The 24,334-nt window shown below is 34.8% G+C and overlaps 2 protein-coding genes across 2 annotated transcripts in view; one reads left to right on the plus strand and one right to left on the minus strand.

Annotated features, from left to right (window-relative positions):
* The window catches only part of WDR25 (WD repeat domain 25), an 81,404-nt gene extending 76,810 nt beyond the window's left edge, over positions 1-4,594 (minus strand). Inside the window, exons 1-2 of the mRNA XM_039339671.1 lie at positions 4,456-4,594; positions 1,618-2,378 (exon numbers count right to left, since the gene is read on the minus strand). Coding sequence (XP_039195605.1) covers positions 1,618-2,307 — 690 coding nt within the window. The 5' untranslated portion in view covers positions 2,308-2,378; positions 4,456-4,594. The remainder of the gene's footprint in view (positions 1-1,617; positions 2,379-4,455) is intronic.
* A 121-nt stretch (positions 4,595-4,715) lies between these two features.
* Positions 4,716-21,730, plus strand: WARS1 (tryptophanyl-tRNA synthetase 1). Its single transcript, XM_039339672.1, has 11 exons — positions 4,716-4,855; positions 6,712-6,917; positions 9,206-9,413; positions 10,423-10,531; positions 11,035-11,154; positions 12,631-12,813; positions 13,856-13,956; positions 14,817-14,929; positions 15,487-15,660; positions 16,390-16,530; positions 17,171-21,730. The coding sequence occupies exons 2-11, from the start codon at positions 6,804-6,806 to the stop codon at positions 17,327-17,329; spliced, it is 1,422 nt and encodes a 473-aa protein (XP_039195606.1). The 5' UTR covers positions 4,716-4,855; positions 6,712-6,803; the 3' UTR covers positions 17,330-21,730.
* The last annotated feature ends 2,604 nt before the right edge of the window (positions 21,731-24,334 follow it).

Below are 24,334 nucleotides of genomic sequence, written 5' to 3' on the forward strand. Positions count from 1 at the left end.
CAGTATGCTGCCATCTATTACAAAGTAGCCTTTTTGCAATGACAGACCAAGCAAGCTGAGAAGCAAATTGCAGTTAGAATTCTAGTCTTACAACATTTATATTTAATCTAATTGTGCCCTCTACTGGCTTTAAAGTTACAGGACAATAAGAACAAAAGTAACAGTATTAATCATTTTTAAAAAAAATAAACAAACTTCTACAATAGTTATTCCACAGAACAATTAAACAAGAGTTACTCAAGTTCTAGTATCCAGTAGTTTTTCAACATTTATATAACTATATGCATTTTATATGTGTGTGTGTGTAATTTTGTTTTATCCAATGATTCTCAATCCTTGACTTGTTGGCAAAAAAAAATGGCTTTTTAATTTTAAATTGATTTTCCAAATGTACCAGTTGCAAATCTGTATTTTTGAAAAGGAATTCAAGAGACCATTTCAGCATATCTCTCATATAAAAATTATTTCATTGCAATATATGCCTCTCACATTTAAATTAGGAAACATAATTATTTCTTATTTAGAAACAGGCCGTCTTGTCAATTAAGTTTTTAGACAACAAAGTAGGAAGTAAGTAGTGCTTTGATTACTGAAATAATAAGAATAATTAATAGGTGGATAAAAATGCCAAATATAATCTAAACATATGGATGAGTGTGCAACCAACCATAATAATAATAAATCATAACATTGTTCAAATAAATCAACGCTCAACACTGTCCATATATACAACAAATGGAGTTTGAATTGGATAAATGTGCCACTTTTACTATCAGTGGAGGAAAATAAAGAAAAATAAGGGAATGAAGATAGCCTATGGAAATAAAATTAAAAGTCTGGATGAAGATGTTCATTACAAATACCTGGGCATCCTTCAAGCTGACAACTTCAAGTCAAGATGAAGATTATAAATGAATACATTGTGAGTCCAAAGAAGATTTTAAATCCAAACTATTAATTTCTTAATAAGTCTCACAGTTTTCACTAAAGCTTACTTCTGAATATTTCTGAATTGATTCTGCTGGATAAGCACTATCGTATGCACACAAATGGAAGTTACCTGTTTTGAAACTGTGGTATTTCTTTTGTGTAAAAATGCATAAAACATCAAGGACTAAGCTAGATGTGATGTCCTGACTGTTAACAAAATAGCAGGTTATGACACTTAGCACAGAATGAGAGTGTAGGCTGGTGCCTCAAATGTTTTTCCTGTATCTGGAGAGGGATTAAAAATAAGCATTTGTTTCATGACTCTATGTCCCTCCCAGTCCTTCAAAAACCCAAATGCAGGTTTGGAAACAAAAGAGATACTGCCCACTGTTCATCTGAGGCTATGCCTGATGGGCCTTCACTCCTGAAATTGCTATGGATAATTTGTTTCTCCCATTCACCCATAAGCAAGAATTAGATGAAACTGGTAGCACTGTTCAGTATTTTTCACATCCACAAAATGTACTGAAAATATTCATCAATACACAATCTTAGCTTAATTCAGATTGTTATAGACAAGGTACAGATTATATTTTGTTTAAAATAGCTTTAAAAAAGGCTTGAAAGGAGCTTCAATCATTATATAACTAATAGTCAATTAAAGACATTTATATTGCAACACATTACCTTGACAGTTTTATCCATAGAGGCAGAAAGCAACATATGGCTCCATCTCTGCAGAGGACACCAGCAAACTGCATTAATTGGTCCACTATGCTCAGCCATGTGAAACACCAAGTTCTTTGGAATTTCAGTAACTGCATATTTTGATCCTATGTATGGCATAATATATTGAGAAATTTTAACTGTCATTTTATCTTCAGCTGTACTAAATTTAGCTGAAGAAGGTACGCTTTCTTTTTGGTATTCCTTTTTTTCTTGTCGCAGCTTTTTTGAAATATATGGTCTCAGTTTTTGAATAGTTACATCTCCATCATTATGCATCCTCTTCTGAGCATATGCATTTCCAGAAGGTATTTTATGTTCCAATAAAGGATGTAATGGCTGGGTATACTTAGTTCTTGTTTTTGTCAAAGTTGCAGGGTACAATTTCTGTGGTACAGCTGCTATTACAGTCTTTTCATTAGGTTGTAGATGCTGTTGAAAGATATCCTCATAACACATGTTCTTTTCAGAGCTGCCCATGTATTCCACAGATTCGACTTTTCTCTCAGAAATAATATTTAAGTCATCACTGGGCTGAACAACATCCACAGCAGAATTTGTTAGATTGATTTCACTGCTAATAACATCTCCGGATCTCCCAGTCTCTGCTTCAGAATCAGAATCATCATAGGCAACAAGTGAAAAACTCATTATGTGAACTATAGGGTGGGGGGGACCGCTGAAATGTACGTCTTTGGATTCTCATCAACAATGAGTACTTTCTGTAATGAAAGGAACAAATACAAACAGTCACTTTAAATAATTCTGTTTCATCTCTTTTTTACTTACAAAAGTCATCATAATTTATTTCTAAGGTTTAAAAATATTTGTACTTTTAATTTCTTAATTGGTGTATTTTAATTTATTTAATTATTAAATAAATATATTAAATAAATCATTATTTAATTGTTCAAGTTATATGCTGTCAAATTTGCATGGACTCAGCTTACAGTCAAAATCAGATATAAACATCTACAGCCGCAACACATATAAACATCTGTAATAATGCATTTAGGTATTAATATCCACAGTAAACATTAAAATAGCTATATAATAACTATAATACCTATTATTAAATATTAAAATATCCATAATAAGATAAAAGAATCAAATGATTCAGAAATAACCTGACTAAAAACCCCTATGAAAAATGCATATATCTCCATTGGGAATTAGTATCAATCAAAAAAAGAATAATTTAGAACAATTCTGTCTTCACAGGTCTCTCAGAAGACCTGTACTTTACCATACAATCTAACATTTAGAGAAAGACTGCTCTATAAAGTTAGTGCTAATATAAAGCAGCATTTTCATTTTAGCATCTGACTTTGCAAAAAATGCAGAAGAATCAAAAGTCTCTCCCTCCTTGATTATACAGGGCACGTTAATTCTAACTCAAGAAGATGGTCTTAGAGATGCTATATAATCAATAAAATGTTAGTCTCAAAATACTAATTTGGCTGACATATTGCCTTTTCCCAAATAAGATAATTTTACTCATTTGCTGAATAAAAAAACAGTCATGGAGCCAGCACCTGTTTTCCTAAAATGCAAGTAGAGGGCAATGTTCAGTTAAATGAACTGATACATCAATAGCTATGGCAGTGTGGATTCAGTGTGTCTAACAGTGTATATAAATATAAATTTTAGCTAATTAGCCTACTAGAATACAGAAACAAACATTAACAATTTGATATATGGGACAATACTAATTGTACCCCTATAGTAAAAAAAAGTCTTGGATTTAGAAGTAAACATGGAAAATGAAAAATCTGGGTTGTTAAATATTAAAAAGACAATCATATTAACTAGCATGCTTAGCTGAACTCACAGGTGACAGCAAAAATGATACTTTTGTTTTCTTGAGTTCAAAGATAAATTAAGTATTACAAAGAGTGCAGAGAAGAAGAACAAAGATGATTAGGGGATTTGGGGACTAAAATATACGAAGAATAGTTGGTGGAATTGGGTATATCTGGTTTAATGAAACGAAGGACTAGGGGTGACATGATAGCAGTGTTCCAATATCTCAGGGGTTGCCCCCAAGAAGAGTCAAGCTATTCTCCAAAGCACCTGAGGGCAGGACAAGAAGCAATGGATGGAAACTAATCAAGGACAGAACCAACCTAGAACTAAGGAGAAATTTCCTGATAGTTAGATATAATCAGTGGAACAACTTGCCTACAGAAGTTGTGAATGCTCCAACACTGGAAGTTTTTAAGAAGAGATTGGACAACCATTTGTCTGAAATGGTATAAGGTTTCCTGCCTGAGCAGGGGGTTGGACTAGAAAACCACCAAGATCCCTTCCAACTCCGTTTTACTGTTATAGATTAATGTGCTAGATAATTAAGGAATATCAACAACAAGCAAGAACTACTTAGGACATTTCACAAAAGTAGATGAGAGGCTAGAAAAAGCAACTATACTTGGCATGGCTGAAAGTAGAAGTAGGGAAGGCAAGGAGAAGCCAGCTCCTGCATCTTTTCACACTGGGTAATTTAGCAGGTGGAGGATGACACAGAATTAAATCACTGCTAATCAATCTGAAACTCTGTCTTCTTTGTATCCGACCAGTCTGTTTAAGAAATAGAGGCGTTTACAAAACGTGCTTCGGTACATGTATTTCCTCTCTTAGAACAGGCAAAGCCCGCTCTGGAGGTTAATTGTTACTAACTGCAACTGATGCCATTGAAACAGATCCTGAACGGCCGGGGACTAGCGAATAAGGAAGAAAAAAAGAAAACCTAGTCACTCAAGCCATTGACCTAAAGGGGGATCCACTTTACAGCAACACTACCTGAGAGCAGCCTCCTCTGACATCAGATTAGATCGCATTGCAGCGTGGCCACATCCTTTCCTCAAGAAAGCCACCCCTAGGAAACTCGACTTGGTCTCAAACGTTCCTATTTTACTCCCATCAGCATCATCCGTCTTTCTTCCTGGTTTGTGCGCGCTCTGTTTTATTTTATTTTATTTTATTTTATTTAAGAGAGTTTGGAGTCTCTGACAGACCTTCCCGCAGTGCGCTCGCAGGGGAAGGCTTTCGGTTTCTCTCCTCCTCCTTGTCCTCAGTTCCGGGCTAGGAACGCCTTTCCTGATCGGAAGACGATCAGCGTCGCACGAGCTATGCTCTAGCTGATGCAATGGGGCTGCTTCTGCTGGAGAGCCGCTGAAAGAAGTGGAGATTCCGCAGACAGGTAAAGTAAAGATGGGTAAAAGAGGTGACAGGAGGCAAAGCGGGGAGGCCTCTTGGTATCTTAAAAAGTCGGGTGGGGATCGGAGAAAAAGAAAGGGAGATCTTGGGGGGGGGGAGAGATTTCCGTGGGAGAAAAAAGAAAACCGAATCTAGGATTGGAGAGAAAAATCTGCTACTTCCGCCTGACTTTCTGAGTTCGGTGATAGGCGTTGTATGTATCTTTTGCTCTCCTGAAAATTAGCCCTTGAGTGAATACTACGGTAGTAGGCCATCCTGACCAGGAGGTTGATAATTAAAATTTCATTATTTAAAGGACTTTTCAAGTCTTCTCGTTGAAATGCATACAGTGGCCCTATAGAATATGCCACGACGACTGTTCCATCCATATTGCAGATTCAGCTGAAACTGAAACAGAACCCTTGCCTAACATTTTCTATTGAGATCTTTGCAGATGTAATTTTCATATGAGGGTACGATTTGGTTCCTTTTTCTCCTTTTTAAAAGATGCGTTCGTTTGCTATGTTTATATGTTGGTAGATCCTGGTACAGTCCAGCTGCAGAAAACAACAGAAAGCCAATATGGGAAGCAGCCCTTCTCAGAGCAGATTAATTCCAGCCCAGCTTTGTTGAAATAAACTGACAGGATGGAACCCTCTAGTCTAAAATATTTTAAATGTAATCACTTCCTGACATTGATTACAGCACTATTGCCTATATACTGTAACAGTATCATTTTTTTAAAAAAGTGCATTTACTAGTGTTTGGAACATGGCTCAATATCCCAAAACAAACAAACTCACTTGGAATTCCAAGAACAAAGCTTTATTTGGAAAGAAGCATTTGCAAAGGCTTGGTGGACTTACGCTTACGAAGGAGTCTTCAAGCCACACCTTAAAGAAATGTCAAACACACTTTTATACCCTATCCCCAAAGCAGATTCCCCCCTCCCCTATTGCTCTCAACACCCTTTTCTAAATATCCGATAAATTAATCCAAAGCACCTAAGTGCGCCAATCTCCCCCTTCCCAGGAAGCCCTTTTGTGCATGTCTACAGTCTTATCTATCATAATCTAGTCTTATTTAGTCGACTCCTATAGTTATCTTTATATTTTCTCTGTTTCCGGTTATGCCTAGCTTCAATTGACCTACTTACAATCTTTTGCTAGCCTAAGCTCTATCTTCAATTTTTGTGTTCCCTCTGCTTGTGGATTCAGTTAGCCAGCAGCTTCTACTTATCATTATTTGTGTAGAGTTAATTTGTCTGTATTACTTCCAGGTGACTTTTCTTACAGAATTTCATTAGAAATTTCTGATTAATAATCTACCCCTTTCACTAGTAATTGTGCTACTAATCTTATCAATAACCCTTTTTTGGCAACTATTCAAAGCTACAACATCCCTGAAAAAGGTGATATACAACCAGTCCTTGCACTTATGATTATTTCAATGCCTCCACAATCACGTGATCAAAATTCAGGCCTTAGCAACCAGCATGGATTAATAATGGTTGCAGTGTCCCAAAGTCATGTGATCAGCATTTGTGATTCTCCCCAGCTGACAAAGCCAATGGGAGAAGCCAAATTCACTTAATGACCATATCCTTCACTTAACCGCATTGATTCATTTAAGAGCTGTGGCAAAAAGGTCATAAAATCTGGCATCCCAGGATGACTTATTTAGTTGCCTTGCTTAGCAATCAAAGTTTTGGTCCAAATTGTGGTCGTAAGTCAAAGGCTACCTGTAAATAATTACCCTTATGTAATTCATAGATAGATAGATAGATAGATAGATAGATAGATAGATAGATAGATAGATAGATAGATAGATAGATACTAATATTTATTATTTGTCTTATAGAATTCTCCAAGCTTGCGGTTTTGAAGTTTCTGGATAAAACATTATGAAACGCACTTTAAATTAAAAATACAAGACTTTCCACACTCCTTAAAATGGCAAATATTCCAAATGAAAGCTTTTGCTCTTTTAAGCCACTTGAACTGTTTGAACAAATAGCAGCACAAGGAGAAAAAGTCAGATCACTGAAATCCAAGAAAGCATCAAAGGTAAAGCAGTACTTTATTAGTTGAATTTCCCTGAAAATACGAATCATTTCTGTGGAGTCTACCTATATAAACATTATTACAAGATAACCTTGTAATAAAACCGTGTCACTACGAAGTATTGAATTGGATTTTAGTGTGTGTGTGTGTGTGTGTAGGGGAGGGTGTTCTGTCATCGTGCCACCAGAATTGAATTTTAATTTTCTTGATAAAATATAGTGTTAGATCCAGAGCATTTTTTCTGCAAGCAAATGTGCTCCTTACATTGTTGAAAGTGATTGAAAACCATCAAAGGCTTTCACTGGACTAGTAAAAATATTCTCTGATTCAGCCTTTGCTCTGACCTTGTTCATCTCATCTACTCACAAATAGTACTTGGAAGAAATTGTCACAAACCAATGACTTACTTGACTGCCACCTGAATCAGACGTTTTTCTTATTCAAGTTTCACTATTAATAAAATGACAAAATGAGCAAGAACAAATTTAAAATTATAGGATTTATTCAGTGACGATGCAATGTGTAAATGTTTTGTTGTTTTCCTTAATATCTGTCTATAACTTATTTTCAATTGCTAAATCTTTACTGTAGATTTAGTAAAAAAAAAAATTGGACCTTCATAGTAAATGTTCTGCATTATCTTCTATAGATAAAATCAGTCAAATCTGTTCCAATCTAGATGAAATAGTTTTAACAGAATCTCTTAAGAGCTGTAACCAATGCATTATCTGTGCTAAGATGGATACAGTCTTACCTTGTACAACTAAAAGTTGTGAACTAGGATGTCCTTTTTGCTAAATCCAAAGAGATGAGCAGAAACAGTGGGGAAAAGGCAGTCCTACACTTGATTTAGGCTTAGTTCTTATCAAGAACAGCTGCTGTAAGCATCCAAGAAGAAAACTTGGCCTAATCTTGTTAGCCTTTTGTAAGTCACTGAAGACCTGTTTCCGCAGGCTTTCAGGCCTGAAAGTTTTGTTAATGAGGTGATTTTAGGATTAGAATGAATCATTTACATTCTGAACTAATGCTTTTCCCTGTTGGATTTTTAATCTTTGTGCACTATCCCAAACCATATGGTGACATAGGCATCATATTGTGAGACGGGCAGCCATATAAATTATATAAATAAAGTGTTCTGTAAAAATACTTGTTTTTTAAAGAAAGACATGATAGGCAGATGAAGCAATTTGGTTCTAATTGGAATATGCTCACCAAACTCTTTTTTTTTTTATTTTTATTTTTAACCAACAAGACAAAACAGAACAAAGCAACACATAACACACATACACACACAATATATACCTCCTTTTTTTTACAGCAATTACATAACGGTAATCTAATATTTACATTTCCCCCTTATTCTTCTTTAAATATTTGTCCTTATAGCCCCATTATTTCTTATTTACATTTTTCTTCCTTCATATGTACACATATTTTCACTTTTGACCTTTCCATATTTATTCTCCTCTATTATTTCTAGTCTCCAACCAGACATACACCTTGTTCCATACTATATAATACTCTGTGCCTTCCTTTTCTTTTATCTCTTTTGTTGATTTGTCCATCTCAGCACAGTCCAGGATTTTTCTTATTACTTCTTCCTCTGATGGTATATTCTCATTTTTCCAGCACTGTGCATATGCTATTCTTGCCGCCGTTATTATACGTAAAATTTAGTACCATATTTCTTTACTATATTTTCTATTTAAAATACCCAACCAAAAGATCTCTTGTTTCCAGTCTACAGGTTGGTCTATTATTTCTTGAATCCATTTTCTTATTGTAGACCAGTATTTTTTTGCAACTGGGCATGTCCACCATAGATGATAATACGTTCCATGTACTTTTTTACATTTCCAACATGTTGGCGAGTTATTCTGGAACATCTTGGCAAGCTTTGCAGGGCTCACCAAACTCTTAAATGGAATACTTATAATAACCTTTCCTTCTTTGGTTCCACTGTGCCCCTATGAAATAGATAAATATTTGTACCTGTTTTGCAAGTGGAAATAAAATGCAATAGAGGCCTTGAATGACGTGCTCAACATTACATAAGCAGATTGTTTGGCTATAGTTGTGGTTTTGAGAATTTTCTTTTGCCTTTTTTTGGAGGGGGAGGGAGAACCAGTTGTTTCATTCCCATACAGATTTTTGTCTTCACATTGTAATTTCTATGCATGCTAGATGTTGAGAACATTGAATATGTATATATGTATATAATTGCTAGGCTCAGTGTCTCTAAACTTAATTTATTTGAATGCTGTTGTGCTGTTTTATTATTTTATTCCCAGGATGAAATTGATGTTGCAGTTAAGTTGTTGCTGTCATTAAAAGTAACCTATAAAACAGCAACAGGTCAAGAATATAAAGCAGATTCTCCTCCAACAGATTTCACTCCAGTAAGTAATAGTCCAGACAATGCTGAAGAGGATGATTTTGTGGATCCCTGGACAGTGCAGACATCCAATGCAAAAGGAGTGGATTATGATAAACTTATAGGTGTGTGGGGTTCTATTACCTTAAAAAACATGTTTGTTTGTTTATTACATTTATATGCCGCCCATCTCACTGTCAAGTGACTTTGAGTGGCTTACAACATCATAAAAGTGAAAGTACAGAATATTAAAAACATTGAAACATTAAATAATATAAATTAAGATTAAATGAATTAGAAAGGGGAATTCAGTGCGGATGATGATGGGGATGTTATTTGAAATACAGCTTCAAGCTCTGCAGGTGGGATTTCATGAAAGTGTCATAGTTAAGATGCTAGAGTACATTGAGCCTTGATCTTATTCAACTAGTATGTTTCTTTAATATTTAAGATTTGCAAAGAAGCCTTAAGTTTCCTTTCCTTTTTAAATCCCAACTTTTATGGACAGCACTCTAGGGATGTTTTTTCAGTTTGGAATTTTTAAAATTATGATTATGTTTAGATTCTAAAAACCATGGGATGTGGCAGTATCTCTGGATTGGGGACAACAGACATTAATAGCCCATTTTTATGTTACTATTTAAGGGCTGAAACCAAATAATACACCTGCTGTAGAGTTTAACTAATCCTTCAAAAAGAAAAAAATTTAACAATGTCATATTCAGTAGATTTTACAGAATAAATCTTAAAATATACTGTGTATTCAGACATCAGGATGATTTTTTTACTGAATTATGAAGGTAATATAATAGATTGAAACAGGTATCTTGAAATCTAACTAATTGCATAAGTAGACATATTCTGTCAGCAAATATTTATTGTACAGTTAATTTTCAAGTCAAGATCAACTACCTATTTTATAATTGGAGATTTCAAGAGACCAATCAAATCACAAGAATCGTCACTTTTTGACCTTTCTCTTAGGTACTCATAATTTACATATGGTACAACCTTTTCAAACCATTTCAACTATTTTCCCATTTATTTTGTGAGGAATGGGGCTATATGATGTACTGTTTATTAATTTATTCACCATCATGTTTGTAATTTAGTGTCTATTTCTGTTGCTTTCAGTTCGATTTGGCAGTAGCAAAATTGATAAAGACCTCATCAATAGAATAGAGAGAATTACAGCACATAAACCACATCATTTTCTACGGCGAGGTATTTTCTTTTCTCATAGGTAAGTATGCTTTATCACTAGCTTATTTGAATCAGACAAAATACCCTTTCTAAATGCTTTTTTCATTCATCTTAATATATTGAGTACTGTTCTACAAGCATCCCTATGAGGAAACTAAAACTTGGAGCATGAAATGGAAATAGTGGTGAAATACATTCCTTGTATTTGTCTATGAAGATTCTCAGTCATCCAGATCATGGTTGTCCTAAAGGTGCTTTTTTTTTCACAAAAAAACCCCGTTTCGCTTCTCGTCCAAGAAGCTTCTTCTCATCCAAGAGCTGAAGTAGTTTCTTGAAGCGAAAGGTCTTCAAGAAAAACAAGGAAGTCCAAGCATTGGGATTCCTTGTATTTCAAAACTGGAATGTTGTTACATATATAAATTATGGCATAGTATCTTTTTTAATACAAAATAATCGCTGAAATGTGTTCATACTGCTGTCATTCATCTTTACATGACTAGGCGTTTCCTTAAAATCGTACAATATTTCCTCACTTTCCTCCAGAGATATGAACCAAATTCTTGATGCCTATGAACAGAAGAAGCCATTTTACCTTTACACAGGCAGAGGTCCCTCATCTGAGACAATGCATGTTGGCCACCTTATCCCATTTATGTTTACAAAGTAAGTAATTCTGATAAGTTGTGTTTTTTTTTATTTAATGCTTCGTTGTTTTAAAAGTAGTTAATCTCGGTGGCAGATGTTTACATTATGCTAAATGCTGATATCGGGAATTAGGACATGGATGTTGAGATCAATATACAGAGAAGTTTACAGAAGTATCATTTCTTTGTTGATCTCTCTTCTTGAACTTTGCTATACTCTCCTGAATTGTGTTTCTGTTCATGAAGAATATTTGCATCCAATTTTGACTTCAGTTTATATAGTGCTCCATTTCCAGAGGTACTTGAAAGATTTACAAGATAACAATATTGTAGAATTCAAAATTTATTAATCCAAAACTTAGTTAACATAATTAACTTGAGAGCACTCCTGTCAGGTGCTGCCTTATTCCAGAAATCAGCCATGTATATCAGTTTGAAACCAACATGAGTAATTTAAGGATTGGAGATAAGAGAAACAATTATTATTTGAAATTGTTCAGGCAATTTGTTATTTTACACAGGCAGGGCAAAGTATTTATTAACATCTATCAGCATGACTCATATATGGAATTTGGTATCTAGAGACATATGTTATGTCTAATGCTGCAGGAAAAAACCAGGTAATTCCCAAAATCTGAATATCAAACTTAAGTACTGTAATTGTATGAGTTGTCCAAAATAATTGCTGCTGTAGGAAAATTACATGCACAATTAAGCACAATAAAATCAAATATTAGAACCCAAGATACAAGGTAGAATATGATGAGAAGAAAAGTAATGTTTCAGTAATGTATAGTACTATTCATAGGGATAAACTAATTGCCATTACTAAATTGGTTTGTATTTTAAGAGGCAAGCTACTCCCATGCAGCAAGAGGGTACTACCATTCCAAGGAAGCATGGGCATCTCCAAGGACTGGGCAGGAAAATGACTGTTTGTCCTGGCATCATCACATAAATAACATGTCTAATGTACTTGCTTCAAGTGTCATAAAATAATTATGTAGTCATATCATTTACACTGTGATACAAAGATACATGTATCATGTTGATGTCATCATGGCTTGTTATACATATTGGTTAAAATATAAACTACTTCCACAATTTATCATATACATTTATCATATACATTACCACATTATTATTAGCATATCCGTAGGCAAATGTGCATCTACATACCAAGAGATATACTCAGTGCTTTTTTTCTAAAAAGAAAAAAAAAAGGTGCTGGAACTCACATACGTCATACACCCCGCCTTGCCTACCCTACAAGGTTCCATCCAAAAAAGCTGCCAGAACTCCGTTCTGGGCGTTCTATGAGAAAAAAAGCCCTGGATATACTCAAATAAATGTTGCCGACTGAGAAAATATTTCTCCAAAAGCTACAAAAATGATTGTAAAAATGTTTGTCAATTTGTAATTTGCATATCTCATAATTTAACTAGAAGTTCCTTGAAACGCTTGTTTTGTGTAAACTTGTTTTGTTTCTTACTAGGTGGTTACAAGAAACATTTAATGTTCCATTAGTCATACAAATGACTGATGATGAGAAATATTTGTGGAAAGATCTGACCATTGAAAAAGCTTACCAGTATGCTATAGAAAACATCAAGGACATAATAGCCTGTGGATTTGACATTAATAAAACTTTTATCTTTTCTGATTTCTCTTATATGGGGTAAGGATCTTATTTTTTGATAACTAAATGATCAAAATTCATCATTTTGAGGTCATATTAAACTGTCCAGATAATATTAAATTAGCCATGTTGTTAAACTAATATTAAGCAATACATTGCTCTGGTGCTTCTTTAACCAATTTTCTTTCAAGAAATCTAATACATAATATGGCATGTATCAGTTTTAGAAAGAACACTGCTTAAAAAAAGCTCTTTGAGATAAAAGCCAGCATAAAGAGTATTCTTTACAGAATAATTCTGTTTTTGAGTTATTGCCATTAAAAGTATGTTTGATAAATCTGCATTTCTTTATCATACTAAGGAGCCATTTGAAAAGATTCAAATAATCATGGTTGAAATATAATTCTTATGTTTTATTGCATTAGGGGGAACAAACAGAGCTACAACAACACTTGGAATTCTTTCAGCTTTAGAAAAAAACAATATTTTATTAAAAGAAAAACATTCTTGAATTGGGCTGTGTTTATTGTTTGACTATCTTGTGGTTTTCTACAGAGTGTTAATGTTCTAGGATTGCAAACTTAGAAGGTGTAATATATTACACTGCTTGAATTGACCTGGCTCAATTCCTGGAGTGCCCTTTGCCAGGCTGCATTGGCCTGATGGACACAGCAGAATCAGTTCTTATAATGTCTTGTGATAATTAGTAGCTCTGGAGGGCGAAAACTAAAGCAACTTTGGTTATTGAAATCAATTGGTGATCCTTTATCCATATGAAAATCAATGGAATGAAATAGTATTACAATTCTTTGCGGCTTCAATACAGTATGAGAACAGACTAAGTCTGTATAAGCTTACAAGTACCTTTATACTAAAGTGAAATCTATAATAAAATAATGCTTCATGAAAAAGCTAATTAAAGTAGCTTAAATTTTATTTAAACCTAATTCTGAATACAATATGTATTAATCATCCATGTTTCCTCATAACCTGATTGCAATATTGACTTATGAGCATTCTCAAGAAAACATTTTTCTCTGTGTTAAGATTTGGGATTTTGATTTCTCTGCCCTTTTCCCAGGACAAGTGTTGGCTTCTATGAAAATATTGTTAAAGTTCAAAAGCATGTGACATTTAACCAAGTGAAAGGAATCTTCGGTTTTACAGATAGTGACTGCATAGGTGAGTTATGATAGAATTCTATTGACTAATTAATACAAGATATTGGAAACAAAAACTTACCTGAAGTTCTGGTTAAAAACAAAAAACAAAACAATGAGATACAGTGCCTGAATCTTGGACTAATGCCAGGGACAGCAGGTTCAAATTTTACTTACCCATGGAGAATCGCACAAATAATGAACTTTGCTTTTATGCTTCACAGTATTTTTCTGAAGATAAAATTAATGTAGAAACTATCTTCAGCTTTTGGAAGGGGTTGTGAGAGTGGATATGAAATAAAAATGTCATAAGTAAATTCACTAGAGGCCTCTTTGTTTTATAAGGATAGTAGTTGTAGAGATATACATTTGTTATAGTTGTAATCTAGATAGATGGAGAATTTGAGATATATGGCTGAACTATAGCTCGCAGCATCTTCAGACACCCTTACTAATGATGATGGTAGCTGTGAGTTTTTCCCTCCTGTACTTGAACTGGGATATTGTCATTTCTCTTTAGGTAATGTTTAGACAGCTAAAAGTACGGTGTACAGAAAAGAAAAAGAATATTTGAAATGGTTCCAAGATCATAACATCAAGTAAAAATCACTGTTACAAAGTAACAACTATTTACATAACAGCTCCAATTGTGATGTTTCAAATTACTATTTAAGATTTTAAAATATTTATTTGCTCGCATGTTGCCTGTTAAATGTGTAATTCTGAAATATATTTATATACATTTTTACATGTAATAAGTTATTTAACTTTAGGCCTCTCATAACTAGCATTTCTTATAACATTGGCATCTAATTTCTGTATTTAACCACTCTATTTTTCATTATGTTTTATTGAACAAATGAGTATTTTATGCTCTCCTAGGAAAGATAAGTTTTCCTGCTATTCAAGCAGCTCCATCCTTTAGCTCATCATTTCCAGAGATCTTCAACAATAGGAAGGATATCCAGTGTTTGATCCCATGTGCAATTGATCAGGTAAGAAAGTTGTCTGAGATGTTTTAAACAGCTTCCATCAGATCCATTACATCAGGGATGTCAAACTGCCGGCCCGCAGGCAGGACGCGTCATCCGGAAGACGCGCCCATCCCATTGCCGGCAATGGCAAAATTGGCCTGATATGTTGCACGATGTCACGTGACGTTGCGAGTTTGACACCCTTGCATTACATCCATTACATCAATTCCAAATCCGAGCGTAAACAGTAGAATTATATATACATATATACATATATACATATATACATATACATATACATATACATATACATATACATATACATATACATATACATATACATATACATATACATATACATATATATATATATATATATATATATATATATATATATATATTCTGCAGATCTCTAGTTGCAGCTTGCCTATCATCCAAGCTTCTGTCCTTTTTAGACAAGTTAACTTAAGGTTTTCCAACACTTTGTACCATTTGTAGTGCTCTTCCTTTCCTGACCTACACTATAGCAATTCTTTCTGTGATGCTTTTTGTTCTGGGGTTTTTTTTTCTGTTTTTAGGATCCCTATTTTAGAATGACAAGAGATGTAGCTCCTCGGATTGGCTATCCCAAGCCAGCATTACTGCATTCTGTCTTCTTCCCAGCCTTACAGGGAGCACAAACAAAAATGAGTGCTAGTGATCCTAACTCTTCCATCTTTCTCACTGATACACCCAAGCAAATCAAAACAAAGGTAAGAGACCAGTACTGTACACAGGTTACATTGTACACTATTGAGTTCCAGCTCTACTTTTTTCACAGTTTTTCCCCAAAGAATGTTGTAGCAAATATTAAAAACTATATTCTTAAGCAGACTGAGCCTTAAATACTTCATTCGACTCGTGTGTCTTTGCACTGCAAGCTAAACTAACAGCAGTATTTAATGTACTAAGGATCCTCCAACTGACTGACTCTCCATGGCACCATGAAATCATTTTGTAGTGACAGTTGCTAGGCAAGTTATCAAGGTGTGTAATCCCAGTCTGCTTGGCTTTAAAGAGTGTGGGCTTTCCTCATCAGCCATGTTTTGCATATCTCTTGTAACATGCAATTGTCATACCCTGGAGGAGATCAGTTCTATCTTTCTATGGACATTAGCATAAAGTTATGTTTTATTATTTTTATCATTATAATGATGCAAAGGAAAATCCATAATACGTGTCTCAGCAACATATTGGTGGTGGGTGGAAATGTAACGCAGTTGTGATTAATAAGCTGTATTTGTTTTTGATTCGATGTGGCCTTCTTTGCTTTGCAATATCAGAATACTATATGTTACCTGAAGCTTATATGACATTTAATTGTAATATGTTGATTAATATTGAAAAACCTATAGATGCTGTTTATTATATATGAAGTTTACTTTATATAAAAGCTTTCCCCCACTTCTAATGCATGCACATATTCTTGTATCTTGCTCCAGATTAATAAACATGCTTTCTCTGGTGGCAAAGACACTGTTGAAGAGCATAGGCAGTATGGTGGCAACTGTGATGTAGATGTGTCTTATATGTACCTCACCTTCTTCCTTGAAGATGATGACAGATTAGAACAAATTAAGCAGGTAATTGCCATCTCCTTTGGAAATGTTTTGTTCATCTTGAAAAACTATCAGAGATGATCATCCTTTTTCAGTACCACAAGGGGCCAGATTCCTGAGCCAAACTATAAGATTTTTTTTTTCTTAAAGCATTTCATTGAGGCATCAGAATCTATTTTTCATCTATAAATTTAATATTGTTTCCTCTGAATGCAGCATAATTATTTAAAATAGAAGGTAGTTACTTTTTTATATTTAAATTGTGCCTTGTCCCCAAGATATTCAAGGTGGTATATGTGGCACTCCTCTCTCCCACTTTTTCCCACAACACTAGATGATTGGCCCAAAGTCATTCAGTAAATTTCTTATGTCTGAAAGTTGAATTCATCCTGTCTCTTCCCATTCCTGCTCTAGCTATAACACTGCACTAGCTAAGTATTTAGAGAGTTAAAAGGAACTTCTGAGTCATCAAATTGCACCTCCAATCCACTATCCTGTGCCTAAAGTATCCCTTTCTATAATATTCTATAAGACACTTGGAGGGAATGATATTTCTAGTTAAGAAAGCAGAGTGCTTTCCATGCCCACACAGTACCTTTTAGGAGATTAGCAAGAGATGTTATTGGATATGAACATTCCCTTTGACTGTGACATTCTTTGACAGGCTTACACAAGTGGAGCCCTGCTGACAGGAGAACTCAAGAAGGTGTTGATTGAAACACTTCAGCCCTTGATTGCAGCTCACCAGCAAAGGCGAAAGCAGATCACTGATGAAATGGTGAAGGAATTCATGACCCCACGGAAGCTGGCATTTGACTACTAATTCTACAATTGCATGTTAATTTATCAGCACATAAAGATCACATGTTTTTATACTTTGTTGTTCTTTTTTTGCCTTAATTATGTACAGGCATAAACAGCCCTGCTTGTAATTATTAAGTTATCCCTATTCAATTAATGGTTATATGGGGAAACCATGTGTCTGTACTTGACAAAAAAAATAGAAATTAGTTGTACATAATATTTGGACTTCATAGGTTAGCAAGGTAATTTATTTCCTGGAGAAGATTGTTCTTCCACAAAATACCTGGTTTCATGGAGCATGTTGATGGGAAGAAAACTGACTTAAAAAAGAATTCAACTCTGTGGAACATTTTTACATCAAGGAAGATTTCCTTTTTCATCTCTAACTTAATTTTTTTGTTACAGTGAATATATATATATATATATATATTCAAACATTTCATTATAGTAATTATGTTACTATCTAAAGTTATGAAGTGTTGATGGGTTTTACAGTCATAAGAATATTTATGATTGTTTTGAAAGACAGAACAGTTTAATTATTCTTTGAATGATAGCTAGTTGAGAAATAGTCAAAGTATGCTGAAATTTTTGCTGACTTTTACCAAATCATGATACATAGTATTTTTAACATAAAAGCAATTATATCCTAAGAGCAATATGAAATTTACCAGAGTCGAAACTACTCTCTTGTCTTTGTTTCCAAGCATCCTGAAGTTACATCAAACTATTCCATGATATCAGTGAAGTTTAGATCACAAAGGATATGTTTGTTTCTGTTTTGTATCAAATGATTATATTTCTAGTGTAATTGTTCAACAAAAAGTAATCTTCAGAATGTAGCTTGTTATTCAGTATCTCCTATATATAGATTCTTGGCTTTGGATGCAAACGTCAGTAATGATTCCATTGTTTTTCTTTTAAATAAAGTAATAGAATCATGAGGTGGAAAGAAATCTAGTCCAACCCCTGGCCCAGTGTAGGAATCCGCATACCATCTTAGATAAAACTATCCAATCTTTTCTTAAAAACATCCAGTGATGGAGTACCTGGCAGGCTATTCCACTTCTTACCAAACTCTTACAGTCAAGAAATTCCTCCTTATTTCCAGTTTGGATCTCTCTTGGTAAAACAACAACTCATTTTTCCTTATCCTCAGATTTAAATTTACACACTTTGCCCCATTACATTCTTTTATATATTGGTAGACTGCAGTCATGTCTTCCCTTAACCCACTTTTTCTTATGCTAAACAGACCAAATGTCAAACTCGGGTGTCACATGATGTGTTGCGACATATCGCGATTTTTTTTTTGCATTGCCAGACCTTGGGTGACCGGGCCTCTGTATGATGCAACCGGTCTGTGGGCCAGCAGTTTGACACCCCTGTTTTAACCGCTCTTTGTAGGTTTTAGTTTCCATGCTCTTTACTGTCTTTGTTGTTGTTCTTTGTCCTCTCCAGTTCCTCAGCATTCTTTTTGATTTATGGCAATCAGAACTGCAGTATTCCAGATGCAGTCTGACCAGTGCAGCATATAGTATAGTACTATTACTTCTCATGATCTTGACATTATGTCTATTGACACAGCCAAAAAGTACATTGGCCCTTTTGGCAGCTGTGCCATATTGCTTAACCTGTAGTTTATCAAGATATCCAGATCCTTCTTACTGCTAAGCTAAGTGCAGAACCTTAACATTTGTCATCACTGAACATTTTTGGGATGGGGTTCAATGTTCAAGTTTTTCGAAGTCCTTTTGAATCTTTTGCCTATCTTTTGTAGTGTTAACTATCTCTCCCTTTGTTTCGTTGACAAATTTCATGAGTATTCTTTCTATTCCCTCATCTAAATAATTTATGAAGATGACAAAGAGTACTGGGCTCAGAACAGAACTCTGAGATATCCACAGCTTACCTCTCTTTATGAAAACATAGACCCATTAAGGACCACAAGTTGGCTACAGTCATTTGGCCATCTGCAAATGCATTTAGTAATGAGACCATCCATCTCACATTATCCCAGTTCAGGGGTAGGCAACCTTGGCTCTTTTATGACTTGTGGACTTCAACTCCCAAAATTCCTGAGTCAGCTATCCTGGCTCAGGAATTCTGGGAGTTGAAGTCCATGAGTCATAAAAGAGCCAAAGTTGCCTACCCCGTCCCAGTTTATCAAAAAGAAGGTAATCTAGGAAAGATTATGAAAAATCAGATGGGATTTCTCTGCTGATCCAAAAATGTTTAGATCAGTGTTCTAGTATTGATGAATCAGGGAACAAGAGTCCTGATTTGAACTTGAAAGAAGTCAATAGAATTATTCTATGCTCCTGTTGCCTGTGTCTTGAGATTTTTTTTTTAAAGTAGCAAATCCTGTGAAATAACAAGTGTATATATCTGTGCAAAGCAATGTATAGGAAGTGAGATTGTATAAGACTGTAAAGTTTACATCTCAGGAAGACTCCCTACTCCATACATATTTGCTCACATTATTTCTATGCATTATCAAGGCTATTTGTGTTCAAAATTATTCTGCATACCTGGTCTATTCTCATATAATTTTGTGGTAGGATATATTTTATTCAACAAAGGCTGTATGATAACAGAATTTTACTTTATTCCAGCTTAATTTTTTTCTACTTCAGTGGAAAAAAAAATACTTTTCAGGAAAATAGAGCATTTATGCATTAAATCTCTGCAAAATCCATTCATTAATATGCATTAATTTGGGAATTGATTTTATATTTATTTTCCCCCACTCCTCAATTACCTGTAATTGGAATTAGGAGTGATTCTAGATTTGCTGAGAAAAGTAAAAGCCCTTGGAAACTAGAGAATGGGTGGCAATGTAAATGGCTTCAGGGCAAATTAATCTGAAGATTGCTCCTACCCCTTCAAAGAAGCTATTTTTGTGGTAAATTTAACTCTTTTTATAACACAGGATCTGACTCTACCTTTTCTTTCTCTCCAGTTGACTCTTGCCTTCTCTCCATCCAGTTTTGTTCCCCCACCCCCCTCAAAAATCAGTTCTCTTCTTTTCCCTTCAGTTTTATTTGCATGCTGGGTTTGGAGTAGGTTTATTATTTTGGTTCTTTTTTGCTGGAAAGAGAGGAGAACAGGTGTGTTATATGTGAAAATATAAAACATGGAAGCAATTTTCTATATGAGGTTATTCTGTTAATATAAACTTACCCTATCAACTTTTCTGAACTGTAGATTTTGACACACATACTATATATAAGGGTATCAGATGTATTTGGCAAAAATAATCTTTAGGACTGCTTTAGCTGAAATTGTCAATCATAGGCTGACTAGATATAGAAGTTGGAAATGTGTAGAGCACTTCTTTTTTTTTCTTTGTGTGGGATTGTCTGGAAGATTATCTGAAATACAGGTTCCTCCTCCTTTTGAGTAGGTATGGTACACATTAATAACTTGGAAGTTTCCCTAATTACTTATTGTACATCTAAAGTTACAACAACAGCAGCTTTGGGGCAGGAAAAAGGAAATTGGTATAGTTGAGTAAATAACGAGTTTTTTTCTCCATAGAAAACTTGGAGCTTTTGATATAAATCTGACATTGCATTCATTAGGGTGTAGATTAGAAGATAATGCAACAGAGAAAAAGACTATAAACTAAGCTAAACAACTGCAGTTCCATATGTGTGTGTGTATACGCATGCATGCATACATACATACATGCATACATATATACATACAACACAGAGAGAATTGAAAAGAATGTGTCCAGTATACATTTGTGCATTTTTATTTTTTTCCCTTTTTCAGTAGTACAATTGTTAAAAGTCCCATTTAAAAATAACAAAAAATTACCATACTCAATCATTTCGTTGAACAATTTAGTAATAAAGAGAATTCTTTGGTGGTGTACAATAAACTGTAAGATCTTGTGGAACAAGATACTTTCATATGAATACCAATTGTACACAAATGTGTGCATATTTGTTGTCAGTATCTTCATACACACATACATATATACATACACATGCACAAATGCAAATAAAACAGCTGTAAAGTTCTTTAAATTTGCTAGTGTGCCTCTTCTTAGTTTTTAGTCAGCTGCTTACACGGCAAGTTGTTGTAAATAGCAAATTGTTATACATAGCAAATATGCATGCTGTTTAGCCTGGTGGCCTCAATATACTGTAATATTGATACGGCTTCCTAATGTCAAATTCCTTAAAAATGTATAAGAATCACAATAAATTTTACAGTTTATACAACAGCATTTTGAATTTAATAAGATAGTTAAGGTGTACATGGATCCAGTTAAGGGTTTCAAAGTGATTCTTGTAAAAGATGCTTGTAAACTGAAAAGCATGAAACTTTTTTTTCCATATCTTGTGGATTATTATCAGAATCTGTACTGTAAACAGAAAATTAAATTAAATAGGTTTTGTTTGGCTGATGGCCTTGTGATTTTCCTATTTCTGAAGACATCTGTGTTTTATTAACAATGAATAGATCAAAATCAGTGCAAATTCTTACAATTCAGTATTTGGAGGTACAATGTCTATATCACTTGCACATTTTCTGTATCAACTTTAATAAGCAAGTTCCTAGGAGGTACAGCAGTCCACGTCCTTGTTTGTTTGAATAGAGGGACCTAAAAGGAAAATGTAATAGATACACACTTTAAGTAAGGTTTAAATTGTATCTGTTAGGAATTGGTTTGCTATAAATAGGAGAAAAGCTTTCTTTTAGAAAAATAGCTCAACAAAATGTAGCACTTGATGTAGCACATTTTGAGAGTTAGAATAGAAAGGACCTTGGAGGTTTTCTAGTCCAGCCCTCTGCTCAAGCAGGAGAACCTATACCATTTCAGACAAGTGACTGTCTGGTCTCTTCTTAAAAACCTTCAGTGATGGAATGCCCACACTTTCTGAAGGCAAGCTGTTCCACTGGTTAATGGTCCTCACTGTTAGGAACTTTCTCCTTGATTCCTGGTTGCTTCTCTCTTTGGTCAGTTTCCAACCATTGTTTCTTGTCTTGCCTTCTGGTGCTTTGGAAAATAGTTTGACTCCCTCTTCTTTGTGGCAGTCCCTGGAATACTGCTATTATGTTGCCCTGTTTCTTCTGTTTTTTTAGACTAGCCAAACCCAAGACCTGCAGCCGTTCTTCATGTTTTAATCTTCAGGCGTTTAATCATTTTAGTTGCTCTTTTCTGAACTTTTTCCAAGGTCTAAACATCTTTTTTGTAGTATGGTGACCAAAACTGGTTGCAGTATTACAGGTGTGATCTTACTAGAGTTTTATAAAGGGGTACTAACACTTTGCGTGATCTTGATTCTATGCCTCTGCTTATACAACCCAGGATTGTGTTAGCTTTTTTGGCTGCTGCTGCACATTGCTGGCTCATAGTCAAGTGATTGTCTACTAGGACTCCAAGGTCCCTCTCACAGTTACTGTTTTTGAGCCAGGTCTCGCCTAATCTGTACTTAAACCTTTGATTTTTTCCTGCCTAAATGTAAAACTTTGCTTTTCTCCATATTGAAACTCATTTTGTTGGATAGGGCTCATTGTTCAAGTTTGTCAAGATCTTTTTGGATCCTGAGCTTGTCTTCTGGGGTGTTGGCTATTCCTGCCAATTTAGTATCATCTGCAAATTTGATGAGCTCCCCTTCTATTCCCTCATCTCATTTATGAAGATATTGAAGAGTACTGGGCCTAAGATGGAGTCTTGCACTATCCCACTGCTTACTTCTCTCCATGTGGATGTAGTACCATTGAGGACTACTCGCTGAGTATGGTTTGTCAGCCAACTACAGATCCATTTGATGTTGTTGCCTATCCCACCTTTTTCTAGCTTACTAAGCAGCAGGTTGTGATCTACCTTGTCAAATGCCTTACTGAAGTATAAGTATACTATGTCCACAGCATTTCGCTAGTCTACTACTTTAGTCACTTTATCAAAGAATGAAATAGTTTCTTATTCTCAGTTCAGAGTATTGGTTCTGTCAACATTTTGCTTTCTCCTCATCAATTCTTCATCAATTTAACCAATTTGGACAAAGCTAATTCTAGATATAAGGAATCTCTTGCCAAAGTTTTTTGGGGCTGCTGCCTCTTATATAAATTGTTATGGTAGATAATTGTGAATCGGGTGGGGAGAGACTTCAGTTATTTCCCACAATGTCCCTCGCAGAGCATAGCATGGCATGGTATAGCTTGAGAACAATGTGGAAAATGAAAGGGTGTTCGGGTTGGATCTTGCAGGGGCACTGTTATCTCAGGTGATATTCAAGAAGTATGGTAATATCAATCCTAGCTCTGTCTACTGTTAAGAGAAAACAAAAGATTTAAAGTAGAGCAGAACTTCTCTTTTCTCTTTCTGTAGCACAGGGACCAGAGGTGATTTATATACATTTCTTGGACCGACAGCTATAGTTTCTTGGACCGACAGCTATAGTTGAATCACAATCCTAAAAAGAGTGAATCAAGCAGAAAACAAAAGGAGCAAGTCATGAGTCCATCTCCAAAACAGAATAAAAAAAGGAGATTGACAGGGCTACAATGCTTTCTCCTTCAGGAGCAGTAGATGCTAATAATGTAGAGCATTGATAGATACAGAGTGCCCCTGGGTAGCATTTCTCAACTAAGAAGTAGGCACTTCATCTCCTAGAATAATTCCTCAACCATACATCTTAAAATTGCCACAGTTGAGAAACATTGCTGTAGGATGGGGCTTTTCAACATGAAAATGTTGAACTTCTTGGAATTACAGTATATGAGAGACTAAAGGCAAAAAAAAGTTCACAGCCGATTTTCTGGGATTGTGGGAATTGTTTTTAACTTAATAGATCCTATGACCTGAAAGAGTTGGAAGAACCTTATTGTAGGTACTGTAGTTGGAAAAAAGGTCATAAATTCAGCCAAACTGTTTTAAAAAAAACAAACCCTGAACTTTTTAGGAAAAGAAAAAAGAACATTCTCTTTTTTAAATCCTATAATATTAATTTGACATTCTCACAGTTGGGTTCTTAATTTTCCCTTTTTGCTAGTTAGATATCTT

This window comes from Crotalus tigris, unplaced genomic scaffold (genome assembly GCF_016545835.1).
Source record: "Crotalus tigris isolate CLP2741 ecotype Arizona unplaced genomic scaffold, ASM1654583v1 scf7180000017737.1785205, whole genome shotgun sequence".
Lineage (NCBI taxonomy): Eukaryota > Metazoa > Chordata > Lepidosauria > Squamata > Viperidae > Crotalus > Crotalus tigris.